The 15,111-nt window shown below is 60.1% G+C and overlaps 2 protein-coding genes across 21 annotated transcripts in view; one reads left to right on the forward strand and one right to left on the reverse strand.

The window, feature by feature from the left end:
- Nucleotides 1-696: 696 nt before the first annotated feature.
- On the forward strand, nucleotides 697-7,193 carry LOC102974484 (3-ketoacyl-CoA thiolase, peroxisomal; the record flags this gene model as incomplete). Its single annotated transcript, XM_028479508.1, has 9 exons — nucleotides 697-787; nucleotides 1,091-1,133; nucleotides 3,172-3,270; nucleotides 4,172-4,252; nucleotides 5,403-5,593; nucleotides 5,749-5,928; nucleotides 6,219-6,274; nucleotides 6,376-6,521; nucleotides 6,837-7,193. Coding segments are annotated over 9 exons (963 nt in total), but the record flags the coding sequence as incomplete, so codon positions are not given.
- DLEC1 (DLEC1 cilia and flagella associated protein) overlaps nucleotides 7,034-15,111 on the reverse strand; it is a 101,179-nt gene continuing 93,101 nt past the window's right edge. For 4 of the 20 annotated variants that reach the window (XM_055080146.1, XM_055080144.1, XM_055080138.1 and 1 more), the window contains 11 exons: nucleotides 14,582-14,700; nucleotides 13,978-14,048; nucleotides 11,398-11,603; nucleotides 11,203-11,313; nucleotides 10,963-11,088; nucleotides 10,757-10,851; nucleotides 10,479-10,563; nucleotides 10,078-10,296; nucleotides 8,958-9,119; nucleotides 8,054-8,207; nucleotides 7,292-7,797 (listed from right to left, as the gene is read on the reverse strand). In XM_055080146.1, the coding sequence (XP_054936121.1) occupies nucleotides 7,409-7,797; nucleotides 8,054-8,207; nucleotides 8,958-9,119; nucleotides 10,078-10,296; nucleotides 10,479-10,563; nucleotides 10,757-10,851; nucleotides 10,963-11,088; nucleotides 11,203-11,313; nucleotides 11,398-11,603; nucleotides 13,978-14,048; nucleotides 14,582-14,700 (1,737 nt within the window). In that variant the 3' untranslated portion in view covers nucleotides 7,292-7,408. Of the gene's footprint in view, nucleotides 7,158-7,291; nucleotides 7,835-8,053; nucleotides 8,208-8,957; nucleotides 9,681-10,077; nucleotides 10,297-10,478; nucleotides 10,564-10,756; nucleotides 11,089-11,202; nucleotides 11,314-11,397; nucleotides 11,604-12,611; nucleotides 12,698-13,977; nucleotides 14,049-14,581; nucleotides 14,701-15,111 lie in introns of those variants that run through there. The other 16 variants (XM_055080145.1, XM_028478876.2, XM_028478875.2 and 13 more) reach the window with 14 other exon arrangements.

The raw sequence follows: 15,111 nt of genomic DNA on the forward strand, positions 1-15,111 counted from the left end.
CGTTGGGGTTATGGTTTTCTCTGGATATATGCCCAGGAGTGGGATTGCTGGGTCATATGGTAGTTCTATTTTTAGCTTTTTAAGGAACCTCCATACTGTTCTCCATAGTGGCTGTACCAATTTATATTCCCCCAACAGTGTAGGAGGGTTCCCTTTTCTCCACACCCTCTCCAGCGTTTGTTCACGGCCATTCTGACTGGTGTGAGGTGATACCTCATTGTAGTTTTGACTTGCATTTCTCTAAGAATTAGCGACGTTGAACATCTTTTAATGTGCCTGTTGGCCATCTGTCATACTTCAGACATTTATTTTGCACTGGTTCTCTGTCTCGGCCACAGACCCTCTTCTCTATTCTTCATGGGAAACAGGGATATACAGTTTTAATTTTTGAATCTTCAAAGGAAGAGAAGAACCCCAGTGGCCCAACCAGCCTTCTCTTGCCTTTGGGCTGTGCTTGGCCTTGGATGAGGAGAATCAGAGGGTGGAAGGGCATGTGATTGTGGGGCGCTGGGGAGCAAGCACCTGCAGAGATGGGGTTTGCCCAGTGTAGGTCAGGCCTGGAGTAGGGGCAGGGCTGCTGGGTTTGTTCCCCTGGGCTTTCTGTCCCCTGAAGGGGCAGTCATGTTGGCCAGGAGCATAGGCCTGCTTTCCCTGAGAGCCTGGCAGGGGAGAAGGAGCTGACTCTCTGGTCTCACTTTCTGTTTCAGTGACATCCCAGAGACCGTGCCTTTGTCAGCTGTCAACAGACAGTGTTCGTCAGGGCTCCAGGCGGTGGCCAGCATAGCTGGTAAGTTCTGACTGGGTGGGCCCCCAGTGCCGCGGCCTGGCCTTGGTCCTGGCTCCTCGGGTTTGGGTCGTCAGAGTCACTGTCTGCTGGGCAAGCAGTAAGGATTTCTGACAGGACCGTAACCACAGAAAGCCTGGAGGAGAGCCCCTCACTGCACCCCCAGCCTCTTCTGGACACTCCTGGGTCTTCCATCTCTGAGGCCGGGGCTGAGTCCCACTTAGAGACCAGGCGGGGAAGAGGCTCCCCTGTTCCCAGGACAGATGGACTCTGGGGAAGGATGTTTATGAAATGCTTTTGTTGCAGGTGGCATCAGAAATGGGTCTTATGACATTGGCATGGCTTGTGGGTAAGAATTTTTTCCTGCTGGAGCTTATTAACCGACTTGTAACAGTGAAACTAATGTTCATCTCCTGAGTTCTCAGAGGCCGTGATTTTAGAATTCTCCCCTGGCCCTTGCAGGCGCTTAGAAGTGGTCCCCAGCTCTGGCTGCTCAGGAACCGCTCACATCTCTCAGCACCAGAGGAAATTGGCTTTCAAGAGCTTTCTTTCTTGGAAATCTGTCGGGCTGGAAATGCGGGCAAGCATTGTGAGGAAATACGGCACTGGGTTTCTGTCTGTGGCCCTTGTTGATTCATGATGGCTGCTGAGAGAGAAAGAGCAGTTCTGCTTCCCTAGAGCCAGGGACAGCTGCCTGCTATAGAACTAGGTTGTTCATTTCACAGGCTGGCCGTCCCCCACCCTGACCAGGGTGGAAACTTCCAGCTGCCTCCTGGGTTCTGAGGGACACGGTCAGATCTGTGGTGGTTTCGTCCCTGTCAGCTGTGACTCTGTCTTTGGCTGCAGCATGCGGAGCCCAGGGAGGGGAAGGCTGGGGTGGGCGTCGGGTGTTGGCAGTCTCGGGGAGGCCAGCAGCCCCAGGACCCTGACGTGCTTCCTCTGTCTCTCAGTTCCTCTCCATAGCATTTCCCGATTGGAGCCCTGCTGGGCCGTCTCAGAGCTGTGCCAGTTGGCACTTGCTGTACTGCCCTGTGCCTGCAGTTGTAGATAAACCCAAAGACCACACTGCAGGGACTTTGGCCGGGCAAAGGCCACTGCCCGGGCTGCCCTCTGGTTTCTATCTTACTGGAGGAGGGACGGGGGTGTGGGTGACCTGAGGAGAAGGTTGGAGCCTTCATGAGTTTCTTAGAGGGTATCTGAATCCCCGAGCAAGTTAAAGACCGTGTTACTAGGGTATTAAGGATTTGGGGCCAGGACATTCCCTCATGTCACAGGCTGACTGTTCCCCGTAGACTGTGATCATGATGAGTAGCCCAGGATATCCTAGGTGGCAGTGGGCTCTGAAGCCAGACTACCTAAATTTGGATCCTGGCTGAGTGACCATGGACAAGTTAACTCAGCTTCTCTGAGCCTGACACTGTTCAAAGCGCTCTTATACCTGAAAAGACTTTTTTTGGTGGTGGGGGAGCGGGTGGCCACATTGCAGGGCACGCGGGATCTTAGTTCCCCGACCAGGGATCGAACTTGTGCCCGCTGCGGTGGAAGCACGGCCTTAACCTCTGGACGGCCAGGGAATTCCCAGAAAAGATTTTTACAGTAGCGCTGGGCACATGAAAAGCATGCAGTCGAGGTTGTGTGTTATCATCCTTTGAGGCCTTATATTCTGCCACCTCCTGGAAGCCCTTTTTTTTTTTTTAACATCTTTATTGGAGTATAATTGCTTTACAATGGTGTGTTAGTTTCTGCTTTACAACAAAGTGAATCACTTATACATATACATATGTTCCCATATCTCTTCCCTCTTGCGTCTCCCTCCCTCCCACCCTCCCTATCCCACCCCTTTAGGTGGTCACAGAGCACCGAGCTGATCTCCCTGTGCTATGCGGCTGCTTCCCACTAGCTATCCACCCTACATTTGGTAGTGTATATATGTCCATGCCACTCGCTCACAGACCTACTAGAGCATGGAAGCCCTTTTGACCACACTAAACTGAGATCGCGTGTGTTTCCCTGGGCTCCTAGCACCTCCTGGTGTTTGCAGGTCGGCTTGCTCTTTGATGTGCATTTGTCTCTTCTCTCCGCTGAATTTGCGGCCCCTGAGGGCAGGGCCCGGGCTTGTTAGATGTGTTTCTCCCACGGTGGCCAACACTAGGCTGCTTTCCTTGGGACCGGCTGCAGGACGAGTTGTGCTGGGAAGCGAGGCCCTGCCCAGGCATGTGGATTGTGCAGCGGTGGGGGCAAGGGTGCGGCTGGGGCTCAGCAGCCCTGCACCCCCAGCTCTGTGCTGCCGGCCAGTGCCCTGCCTTGAGCTCCCTGGCCGTTTCCCAGCACTTGCCAGCCGCAGGGCTCTCCGTGGGGAGTCCCGCTGATGATCACCTCCTCTTCAGGGTGGAGTCCATGTCCCTGGCCGACAGAGGGAACCCTGGAAATGTTACCTCTCGCTTGGTGGAGAAGGAGAAGGCCAGAGGTTGCCTGATTCCTATGGGGTGAGCACCCACCCTGGCTCCGTGTGCCTGTCCCCGCTCAGCAACCTGCCTGGCCTGGAGCAGGGGTGCAGGAACTTGGATTATCTTGTGGCCTCCCGCCTTTGGCCCTGGTCTGCTCTGCAGGGACTCTGGGCATGGTGGGACTTAGTGCTGGCCCTGACTTCCGTGTCCTGAGGCCCCCAGTCCGCTCTGTTCCTCTGGGTTTCCAAGCATGGCCCAGCCTGTCACTCCCACCCTGAGGGGCTCAGTCACACAAGGCATGATGGCAGCTGCACCCTAAAGCCTTGGAGGCCTAGAAAGTTGAGGAGGCGGGAGGCTTTTGCTCACCGGCCATGCTGGCGAGGGCCCTTGGGACCTGTCAGTGCAGCATCAAAGGTGCTGCATTCGCAGAGCAGCTAAGCTCTGCATCCAGAGCCACCCCCGGGGTCTGTGGGCAGGGAGTTGTGGCTCCGCTGGACGTGTGAGGGGATGTGCGGCTGCCTCCACATCCAGGGACCATCTCCGAGGGAAGCCTGTAAAGCCAGAAGCCCCGGCCGAAGGCCCCTCTGTGGCTCTGGGCTCCCAGGATGAGGGGAGGCTCCAGCTACGGGGAGCAGAAATCTGGGTGTGGCCTTCCCAGAGGGGGACTCGTCTCCCGCAGTAAAGCACTTTTCCTTGAGGCACAAGAGAAGCTGGCCAAGCCAGTTAGTGCCCCACCCACGCCCTCCTGTGTGCTGGTCTCTGGTGAACAGGCTTCTTAGAGTCTGGCCAGCGTGCTGACTCCCTACCTGTGCTTCACCCTGAGTCGTCACTACTGTCACCGTGGCACAGACGGGCCCTCCAGTTGTCTCCTGCCTGCAGCCCTGGGGCCCGTCCCCAGGCTGCCTGGCTCCGCGCTCACTGTCCGTTGTCTGTGTTCTAGGATAACCTCAGAGAACGTAGCCGAGCGGTTTGGCATTTCGCGGGAGAAGCAGGATACCTTTGCACTGGCTTCCCAGCAAAAGTGAGTGCTATTCGGGGTGAGATGTTTAAAGGGCTGGAGAGTGAGGTTTGGAGGCTGTCCTAAGTGATCTCAGGTGAAGCTGCCCTTAGGCTACCACTGGTTTCCAAGCCTCTACCTCCCAGAAGCGGGAGGTGGGCAAGGGCCGGGGGCCACTGTGCAGTTAGCACTGTGTCCCATTACGGTCTTTTTACCCTGAGTGTCTTTCCCTAGCTTGGCCTCGGTTTCCCCATCCATTCATTGAGAGTGTAAGGAGGGCCAGGGCTCTTCTCTAGTTGGCTGTGGTTTGGTGATTAGACATGGTAACCACAGGCTTTTCTGGATAGCCTGGAGGGTGGAGCCAGTGCTGCTGGGGACCCTGGCATCCCTGAGTCTGGGTAGCATCCTGAGGCAGGGGCTGGGGACACTGAGGCAGTGGTCCTTAGCCACTCGGGTGCAAGTAACCATTTGAGAATTTGGTGAAAGCTGTGGCTTCCTCCCCATGGGAATGCCCATGGGCCCTTACATTTTGCATATGATTGCAAGGATCACCCTAAAATGCCCTGTGCTTTTACACTGTTTAAATACAAAGATTCATCCAGTTGTTTGGTATATGGCATTTTATTTTATTTTGACATTTAAAAAATTTTATTTCACTAACAAGTTTGTGTTAATCGTAAGTGTCACTCATGCAAATTATGCATAGATATATTCAGGGTAGTATATGTCATTTTAATCACGTGGAAACGTGGGGAACGGATGGAATTGAGCGACGAGAGGGAACAGAAAAGCTGGCAGAACCCAGCACAAATATTCCTGGGGCTCCAGCCTCAGTTTGGCTTAGTCCCTCTTGGGTGAAGGTCTTAAAGGGGAGCTGCCACTTGCAAACTTCCCCCTCCCCTTTGAGGTTGGGATCAGCCAGGATCTGAAGATCTAAGGCTGATGGCCAAGAAGTCCCTGTAAAGCCCTGGGCTTCCCACTCCCAGGGCAGGTGGGGTAGTAGGGGACTCCCTGCACTCCCCCCGAGGTGAGTGTGACCCCGTATTTAGCAGCCTGAGCTTGCATGTCTGTCCAAGAGGGCAGGGCAGGGCAGGACAGGAGGCCTCAGGGAGGGACCCCAGGAAGGAAGGTAACCCCATGGAAACCTGAGCCTGGCTGTCCACGGTGCTGGCAGGGCAGCCAGAGCCCAGAGCAAGGGCTATTTCCAAGCCGAGATTGTGCCTGTGACCACCACGGTCCGTGATGACAAGGGCACTGAGAGAAGTGTCACCGTGGCCCACGATGAGGGCATCCGCCCCGACACCACCCTGGAGGGCCTGGCCAAACTGAAGCCTGCCTTTAAGAAGGGGGGCTCTACCACAGCTGGTGAGACTGGGCTGGGGGTGGGGTGAGGAGGGGGCTGCTTCCATGCCGGGTGTTCTCCTCTGGGAGCCTGGAGCCACCAGGCAGGGTGGGCGTGGAAGGTCTGGACCTCCTCGGAGCTGCCCCGAGGGCTCCTTAACCCTGTGGTTTGCCTCTAGGAAACTCTAGCCAGGTGAGTGACGGGGCAGCTGCCATCCTGCTGGCCAGGAGGTCCAAGGCAGAAGAGTTGGGCCTTCCCATCCTTGGGGTCCTGAGGTCCTACGCAGTGGTTGGGGTCCCGCCTGACATCATGGGCGTTGGACCTGCCTACGCCATCCCTGTAGCTTTGCAAAAAGCAGGTAAGATGGCTCCTTCACACCCTAGGTTTGGATCCAGCTCCTGCCTCGTGCTGTTGCCAGAGGCGGGTGCCTGGGGTGGGCCTGCGGGTGCCACAGAGTGAAGGTGGGGCAGGCCAGCACCCCGACCCCTTCCTGACCCCACAGCTGGGACTCGCTCACCCATCTGGAACAGAGGCAGACATGCCGGGCAGCCCAGCCTCCAGACCATGGATGGCGCAGGGCCCCAGGGAGTCTGAGAAGCCTGCTAAGGGGCCACTGGGTCAGCTCAGGTCTTTTCCGCTTGCCTGCAGGGTTGACGGTGGAGGACGTGGACATCTTTGAGATCAATGAGGCCTTCGCAAGTCAGGCGAGCCCCTGTTTTGCATTGTTGCCTGGGCCGCCCAGTTGGAGGCAGGTGGTGCGGGGGACTGGGGAGGGAGCTACAGCTGACGCTCATCCTCCCTCCAGGCCGTCTACTGTGTGGAGAAGCTGCAACTGCCCCCTGAGAAGGTGAACCCTCTTGGGGGTGCGGTGGCCTTGGGCCACCCGCTGGGCTGCACGGGGGCACGACAGGTCATCACGCTGCTCAACGAGCTGAAGCGCCGTGGGAGGCGGTAAGGCCGGCCCCCACGGGGGTCGGTTGGGGCGGGGGGCCCAGCTGGCGCGCCCAATGGGGGAGGTGTACGCGCCTCCGCCCACCCGCCCCCCACACACTCCGAGCCGAGGAGACAGGCCCTGGCCTGCGGCAGGCGTCGGCCACCGTGTGTGCGCTCCTCGGCGGGCAGGCCGGGCACCACGTGCCCTGAGGTGTGGCATCCTGTGCCTGTGAAGGCCTTGGTCCACCCAGCTCAGCCTGGTCCGGGGAGAGCTTGGTGGTTGGGTTTCTGCCCCTTATGCCTTCACCCAACCAGCGCATTTTGCTTCCACAGGGCGTATGGGGTGGTGTCCATGTGTATCGGGACCGGCATGGGAGCTGCCGCCGTCTTCGAGTACCCTGGAAACTGAAGGAGGCCCAGCCCGGTGCTCTGGCAGCAGTGCTACAGACGTGACACCTGCGGAGTTCCAGCACCGGTGGTAGTGGCAAATCAAGGCACTTCAGCTAAGCTGGCAAATGTGAACACTGATGAGACAGTACAGGAGTGGGTGAGGTATCGGGCTGCCATCTGTTGGGTCCCTCTAGCTGAGACAGGCAAAGTTGGCCTGGGTCACCCAGCCTGCAAGGCCACCGTGTGATTCCTGGGGGAAGGGGCCTGTGGATGCAGAGTGCAGTAAACATCGTAAATGCATTACCTTCCCTTAGTAGCTGTGGTTTTTTTCCCCAAGAAAGAGCCAGTTCTTGCTATGCTGGTCCTGCCTCTGCTGAATCTGAATAGTGACTCTTTTAACTGCCCTGGTCTCCACAGGTGGCGACCCTTTGTATTAGCTCTGAGGACACAGGGCCTGGAAGTGGTGGTGGGTGGTGGTTGGCGGGGGTGGGGGTCCCCTCCATCCCAGGAGCTGTTCAGAGGTCCTCCAGTAGGTGCCCTTGCCCAGTAAACCTGCTCCATAGCTCTGGGCCGTGTTTATTTCCAGTATTGGGGGTTGAGGGTAGAGGCTCAGAGCTAGTAGGGTGACTCATATCTCTCGTCGTACGAGCCTCGGCCCCGGAGCCGCAGGGTGCAGGATTTCTCACCGAGCACGCCTTCCACCACCAGCGTGGACTCGTACAGCTCACAGCTCCTGTGGGGAGCAGGGGCTGAGATGAGGAGGGGGCCCTGGGCCAGGGCTCCAGAGGCAGCACCAGCGAGGCTGGGAGGGCCGTACCTGGCAGTGAAGGAAACCTGGAGGGGGACGGAGGTGGGGGGTGCGTTGACCGGTCGTGCCTCCAGCAGCCCGCTGCTTGGGGAGACCCTGAAGGCAACAGGGTCTTTGTCTGGCTCCTGCTGGCCTGCATGAGGGGAAGGGGACACGCAGGAGTGCAGCCAGCGCCACGCTCGGCCCCCTGCCCGCATCTCGGGGGGTGCGCCTCTGCTCCTGCCCACCTCTGCAGGAATTCTCAGGTGGGCCCAGCCCTGGGGAGCCAGCCTGCAGGGACAGGGCACATAGCCCCTTCCTGGGGGGTCTCGGCCCAGCCGCACGGGGGAGCAGGGAGGAGGGCATGGCACACCTGTCAACACGGCCCAGTAGCTCCGGGAGCCGCTCAGGTTCAGCAGGTAGACCTCCCGGACGCGGCTCTGGTTCACGAAGCAGGTCCCGAAGTCCACCCAGCTGGTGGAGAGCTGCAGCTCGGGCATGGCCACGACGGCCCGCAGGGGCACCACCTTGGTGGGGGACAGAGCCTTTAACTTGGTGGGGACTAGGTGACCTTACCCACTCCCACTGGGCTCTGAGCCAGGGACACAAGTACTGCAGCTTCTGAGGGACGTACAGGCAGCACCACAGCTGGTGGAAGGGGGCCAGCGCTGTCATCTAAAGCCGGGGGATGCTGGTGGGATTCTGGGCAGGAAAAGGGCCAGGAAGGCGCCATCTGCTCCCCTCTGACTCCCCTGCCCTGGAACCAGTCTGTGGTTTCTGCCTCCTGGTCGGGCCGCCCTACTGCCTTCCTCTCCCCTCTCATCTAGCCCCCTGCTCCTCTTGGGCTCTGGGCCATCTCACCTTTTCCCTTGGCCCCTCCAACTCAGAAGCTCACAGGGTTGTGGTGTGGAGCCGTCCCAGGCCACAGAACAAGAACGAGGCTCGTGGTATTCTCACCTGGTGCTCGCAGTCCCACACGAGCCCAAGAGGCATCCCTCGGCTGCTCACTGTCCCCACCCATCAGGCCACTCCCTTGGCCTGGTTTCCCTTCTCTCTCCGTTAAACAGCGTGCAGGCTTCGCATGCCAGCCACCTCCTCCTCCAGGAAGCCTTCCCTGATTTTGTACCCTACAGCACCCCACCTTGCTCTGAGCTCCTAAGACAGGTAAGGATGGATGACCCTCATCTCTCCACGTGCCAGGCCTCTTCCAGAGAAGACTACTGGGGTTTGTCGTCCTCTGACCCCACCTGAACACGTGAGGCAGGCCTGGGACTCACCTGAGTGGTCTGGTTGCTGTACTCCAGAAGCAGATTCTGAGTGAAGACCATCTGTTTCTCTCCACTCGCGCTCTGCTGAATGTCCACTCCAGGCAACATCTGGTCAGCCGGGAGCTTCTGATAGGAGAGCAGCTCCAGGGAGAGGGAAAAGGACACGTTCACCTGAGCAGATGTGGACAAGCCGTCACCTCAGACTGCTCGAGGTGGGCGGCAGCCTCCCTGCCCAGAGCTCCGTCCTTCCCTCCCGCGGACCCTGCCTCGTGCGTTCACTCCTCACACTGTGCCCTGCTCCCTGCCCGGCACCTGTTGGTACGGGGGACAGGGCTGAGCGGCCCGGGGGAGCTGAGAGGCCAGAGGAGTGGGCGGCTCCACTCGCGTGACCAGGGCTGCGGGCAGGCCCGTAGGCCCAAGTCAGGCCTGTGTCTTTGTCCTGAGGGCAGTGAGGAGCCCCTACCGGGTTTTAAGCAGGGGACGTGCAGTCAGCTTTGCCTTCCTCAGGGGTCACCCTGGAGGCTGTGGGGAGGGGGCTGGGGGAGCATGAGTGGGTATCTGGGGGCCAGGGTGTAACTTGGGCCCAACAGGATGGGGCTTGGACACGTGGCTCCCAAACCCAGGTCCACAGATTCATCCAAGGCACCTGTTAGGAAAACGGGTTCCTGGGCCTCAGCCCAGATCTTCTCATCTCTGGCAGTGGGACCTGGGGAACTGTGTTTCTGGTGCGCCCTATGTTTATGGAAAGATGGTGATGAAACCCTGCGTGAGGGCACACGAGAAGGGGGGTCTGAGCCGCGTGGAGGTGCTCACGGGACCAAGACACCGGCGGAGGGGACGAAGAGCGCGGTCTGGTGTGTCTGGGACTCGCGAGTGTCCACACTGATAGGTCTGGGCGTTCCTGCGTGTGGAGGGCCCCTGTGCGGAGGGGTTTGCTGGACGTGGTGCGTGTGATGGGGGTCCGCCCCTAAGCGCACAGCGGGGCCAAGCGTGTGGTTCGTGTGTGGACACCACTGTCTGTCTACGTCCAGACCTGGAGGGTGCTGCGTGCGCGAACGTGAGAGGAAGGTGAGCCCCAGCCCAGGTGATGTGTCCACTGTAGGCAGGGACCACAGAAGCTCCCACTGACCAGCATGTTCTCCTGTGGGTAGAGTACCAGCTGCTTGCTGGCTGCTGCTGTGCCCTCCTTGCTCTCCTGCTTCCAGCTGGGGCCGGGAGCCCTGTGGCTGCGGCTCACCCCATCTTGAGAAACAGAGAAGGGCCTGGAGACCAGGAGCCGGAAGTAGTGTGGGATTTCCGTGGTGTTGGTCAGCTTCAGGTGGTGGGTGGTCACCAGCTCACTCAGCACCTGGGCGGCCACAGAGGTCGGGGAGGGGACTCAGTTCTGCCCTCCGGAGCCCCTGACTCGGGTGGGGGCTGGCGGGCCCCGGGGGAGGGGACCCGGACTGTCAGGCCTGTGCCCCACAGGGGGCCGCGGGAGATGTCTGAGGACCAGGTAGCTCGGGAGGGCCGGGGGTGCAGCACACTCACCCCAGCACAGCGCTGCTCGGGGATGAGGTCACTGGCCCGGTGCCAGAACACCATGCTGCCGCCGGAGTCCAGCTCCACGCTCAGCCTGCCAGCGACAGGCATGGCTGGGCTTCTGGGGCCCAGCTGACCCTGGTCGGCCTTTCCCTGGGCTCACCCGTCAGCTTCTCCCTCCCGTCCCCATCCTCTTGCTCCCAGGACCCTGTCTGGTCCCCAGCAGTGCCGGGGAAGGCTGACCCCCACAGCGGGCGCAGGGAGGCCAGGCAGCCCAGCCGACTCACTGCGCGGGCCTCACGTAGCCGTGCAGGTGCAGCCTCACGGGTCCCACAGCCGAGCCCTGCAGGCGGCGCCTCCTCCCCGGAAGCTCCCTCTCCACCTGCCGAGCCCAAGCCCGATCACGGGCGGTCGCCCGAGCTGAGCAGGCAGCGGGCGAGCTGCCCCAGGGAGAGGCAGTGGTGGGGGCCCTCCCCAGGCCAGGAGCGCTCACCTCGTCATCCAAGCTCATGGAGCCCAGGGCGGAGCCAGTACACTCCACCTTGTGCAGGACGTCGGGGTCCAGGACCACGGGTGTGAAGGAGATGCGGATGGTGCTGCTGCCCCCTGCGGGGACCACCTGGCACACGCACACAGCAGCCTCAGTGCCGCCTGTCCCTCCTGGCCAGGGGGATAACACCGCCCCCCCACCCCCACCCCCGCCGCCCGATCTCCCAGCCCCGCCCCAACTCACCACCTGCTTGGGGCTGATGGAGAACAGCTGGTCAGAGGGCACCCCCTCGCGCCCCTGCAGGGTGACCGAGATGATTTCCTGGGAGGTGCTGGCACTGGAGCCGCCCTCAGCCTGCGGTCCAGGAGTCGCTGAGGCTCACGCAGGCTCGAGGCCCCCTGGCCACAGCCCAGCAGCCCTCCCGCCACCCCTGCTCACAGACTGGGCAGCTTCACGGCCGAACTTGGACACGTCAGAGGGACTTGGGGACCAGAAGGAGCTGCTGCTCTCAGGGGTCTCAGGGCACAGGAGGTCGTTCCCAGCTTGGTCCCGCAGCGGGAAGGGTGGTCCATAGGACACCAGCAGCTCCAGCAACCGGTCCTCCCTGTCCTCTGGAGCGTAGGTCTCCCAGTCCAGGCGGATGTCTGGGGCAGACGTGGGGGAGAGAGGCGAGGGATAAGGAGGGAGCAGACTCTTCCCTGGGACCCCCCGCCCCTGCAGCCCCCGAAGGCTGCCGGGTCTCCCACACTCAGGGTGGAGGGGGCCTGGCTTCCCAATGTCACTTCCAGGCAGTTCTTGTTTTAGGAGAGTCTACAGGCTTATGCCATGGGCTCCATCAGCGCTTGCCCTCTGGATCACAAGACCAGGTTTCATGTCCAGATGCAGAAATCCGGCTCCCTGTGCTCTCCCCACACCCTCCTTTCCTTCTGGCCTATTTGCTGACCCCTGGGCCCTTCACCCCCCGTGTCCCCTGCCTCCTCCCCTCCATCCTTTAGTGCCCGCCAGCTTTCACTTCCTTCCCCAGCCAGGCGAGTCTCTGGGGGCTGCCACTGGCGACTGTCTGGCCAGGGTTCTCATCTCTCTCTTTGCCCCCATCCTTGTACCCACGGGGCAAAAACCTAACCCTGGGGGAACGGAACCGACCGTCTAGGCCCCAGTGAGCAAGTCCCCCGCATTCTAAACAACGTGCCACCCCCATAAGTATGTCCCCAACCTAAACTGTGCCCCCACTCTGCCCATCACTGTTTCCTGCTCAGCCATCCCTGCCTACCTGCACCACGACACTGTCTTCCCTGGTCTCCGCTGGCACTCAGTGGGTGGTCCCACCTCACCTCCCAGAAGAAAGTCCTGCCCGGAGCCCCCCATCTGTCCGCATCTACCCCGTCCTTACACCCCTCTTCTCAGGGGCCAGATGTGCCCCATCTCCCCTCTCTCCTGGCTGCCTCCCCACAGCACTTAAACAAGCTTCCCTCCGCCAGACCTTTCCAGTACCACCTCTCCTCTCCACAGCAAGCATGGAGGACGAACAACCCGTGAGCGCCTCCCCCCACTCCCAGCTCACCTCGGATTCATGGCTCGCCCCCGGGGAATGAACGCCTGGTGAAAACATGCCCACGCAAGGTCCCCGAACTTGTAGTCCCTAGGGTTACTACCTGGTCTCTGCCTCTTTCACGCACGGGATCACTCTCACCAAGGCCACCAATGGCCTCCATCCTCTCACGTTCAGAGGACAATCTCCCTTTCAGGTAAGGAGAAATGTGCATGTGATGATGAGCCCCAAGGAAGCAACGGTAACCAGGAGAGTAGAAGAGAAATCCCAAATTAAACAAAGGGAAAACAGAAGTCACAAAAAGCAAAACGAAGAAAGTAGAAAAATAACAGTGAAATAAATCATAAAAGAAGAAGAAATACATAGATTAGGTTTTCTAAAGCTCAGCTCTCGGCTGTTTACAAAGAAACACACATCAAAGTCATAAAGGGTGAAAACAGAGGGATGGGCAAAGACGTACCAGGCAAATGCCAGTACACAACCAGGCGGAGCAATGCTGCTATTCGGCAAGGTGGGATTTAAGCACTGAAGGGGCCAAAGAGGAAGGTTACAGGCTGATAAGAGGCATCATTAGTTGTCAAGTGCATCTAGCAATACAGAAGCTAAAAACATATAGCAAAACTACAAACGCCAGAAGAACTTGATAAAGATATGATTAGAGTGGTCCAATACACCCCAAATGCACAGATCCAGTGGACAAAAATAAGCAAGGTCACAGAGTGGCCATCCTCTTCCACCAACAGGATGTTCCCTCGAGTCCCCGAGGAGCTTAAAAACTACAGTGCCCAGGCCCTGCCCCTAGAGACTGGTTCACTTGGTCTGGGGTGGCCCAGCCTCAAGGTACTTGAAATAATCCCCGGGAGACTCTGGTTCTCAGCTGGCCCTGGCTCTTCCTGTGGCCCATACGCTCCCTCAGGCCCAGCTGGGTCGCTCTCCTCCTGGCCTCAGCCTGAAGGCCCTCGACACAGACCCCCAGCACTCTGGCCGCCCCCACAGTCACACTCAGTTCACTCTACGCTGGCAGCCCATGGTCACGTCCGTCCTGCCCAGCAGGCACAGCCCCTGCTGTCCTGTTGCCTCTGTATCCCCGGCTCCTTGCACAGCACCTGGCAAATAGCTCAGGGGCTGCTGGCTGAAGGGAAGAGAAAAGGTGTCCCCTACAAGTGCCTGTCCCTATGCAAAGTGAACCCGACCAGGGGAGGGCATCTGTGGCCCATGGACACTGGGAGACCCCAGGTCCTACAGGTGAGGGCAAGTCCTGTCTTCTTGGGTGGAAATGGCTCTGACAACCCAAGACTGGCTTGGCCACTCCTGACCTTGGCCCTTGGGGGCCTCCCTCCGTACCCCAGCCCACATGGCTCCAGGTCGCGGGCCATCAGCTTCCCTCACCCCAATCTTCCCTCCCAGCCTGGCCCACCACACGGCAGAGCCTGCAGCAAGAGCCCCGATTTCTCTCGCGAGCATCTCACCACAGGGGCTGGAATTACTCAGGCGAAGGATCCGGGTGACTGTGTCTCCTCCAGAGACCCGGGTGCCGAACCTGGAGACAGGAGACGAGGGTTGGCAGGGCCACGGCCAGCGCACACCCCGCAGGCCAGCTCTCCTGAGAGAGGAGGGCCGGGGCTCAGGCAGGCAGGAGGCCCCCACAGCGGTCTGTCTTCAGCCCAGAGTCACCGAGCCCCAGGGCTGGAGGCCCTCCCCATGCGGTGCCCGGTGAACCGTGACCCAGGGCTGCTCACCAGTAAACCCCACCCACTCTGCAACTGCACTGACCAACCGCACAGGCCCCAACGCAGTTGGAGTGAGGGGTCCCGAGTCCCGCCCTGACCTCGGACCACAGTGACTACTCGCTACTTCTGTCCCCGCAAAGCCCTCGGAGATGTGCAGATCACGTCTGTGCCCCCTGAGGCCTCTCTCCTCTGGGGTAGCCCCGGCTTGGGGCTTTCGAGCTGGGTGGCACCAAGTGGCCCTGGGCCGGCAGGACAGCAACGAGTTGGTGTGGGCAGCCAGGGGTGGAGGCCAGAGGGTTTCAAGGGTTAGAGCAGGAGGCGGGCGGGGGCGAGGCAGGGATACCTGACAACAGGCTCCTTCTGGACCTGGTCAGTGGTGTAGTGGGTGGTCCTGTGGGAGCTGATGGGGCAGCCCACCACCGCCATGTGCACCGGGATGACCGCTGGAGGCAGGTCTCCCACCTGCAAACACACACCAGTCATGCGTTGCTCTCGTCACCGGCTGCTACCGCATCCCCTGGCTCCCCATCCCCTCCGTTCGAGGCCCTCCCTCCTCCAGCCAGCCCAGGGTCCCCAAAGCTTGGTCGCAACTGGGTGAGGACTCACTCCCCCCTGTCTGATGCTCACCCCAGACGCCCCCAAAGGCCTGGCCTCCCAGCCCCCGCTTCCCTGTCCTGCCCTCCCGTCTCTGCTCTCCCGCCCAGCACTTCATGCGACTGCACGGATCTCCCAGCCTGAGGGTCTTTGGCCTCTTATGGCCCCTTTGATTAAATTTCTTTATCTTGGCTTCCCTGGTGGCGCAGTGGTTGCGCGTCCGCCTGCCGATGCAGGGGACACGGGTTCGTGCCCCGGTCCGGGAGGATCCCACATGCC

Source organism: Physeter macrocephalus, chromosome 18 (genome assembly GCF_002837175.3).
Source record: "Physeter macrocephalus isolate SW-GA chromosome 18, ASM283717v5, whole genome shotgun sequence".
Classification (NCBI taxonomy): Eukaryota; Metazoa; Chordata; class Mammalia; order Artiodactyla; family Physeteridae; genus Physeter; species Physeter macrocephalus.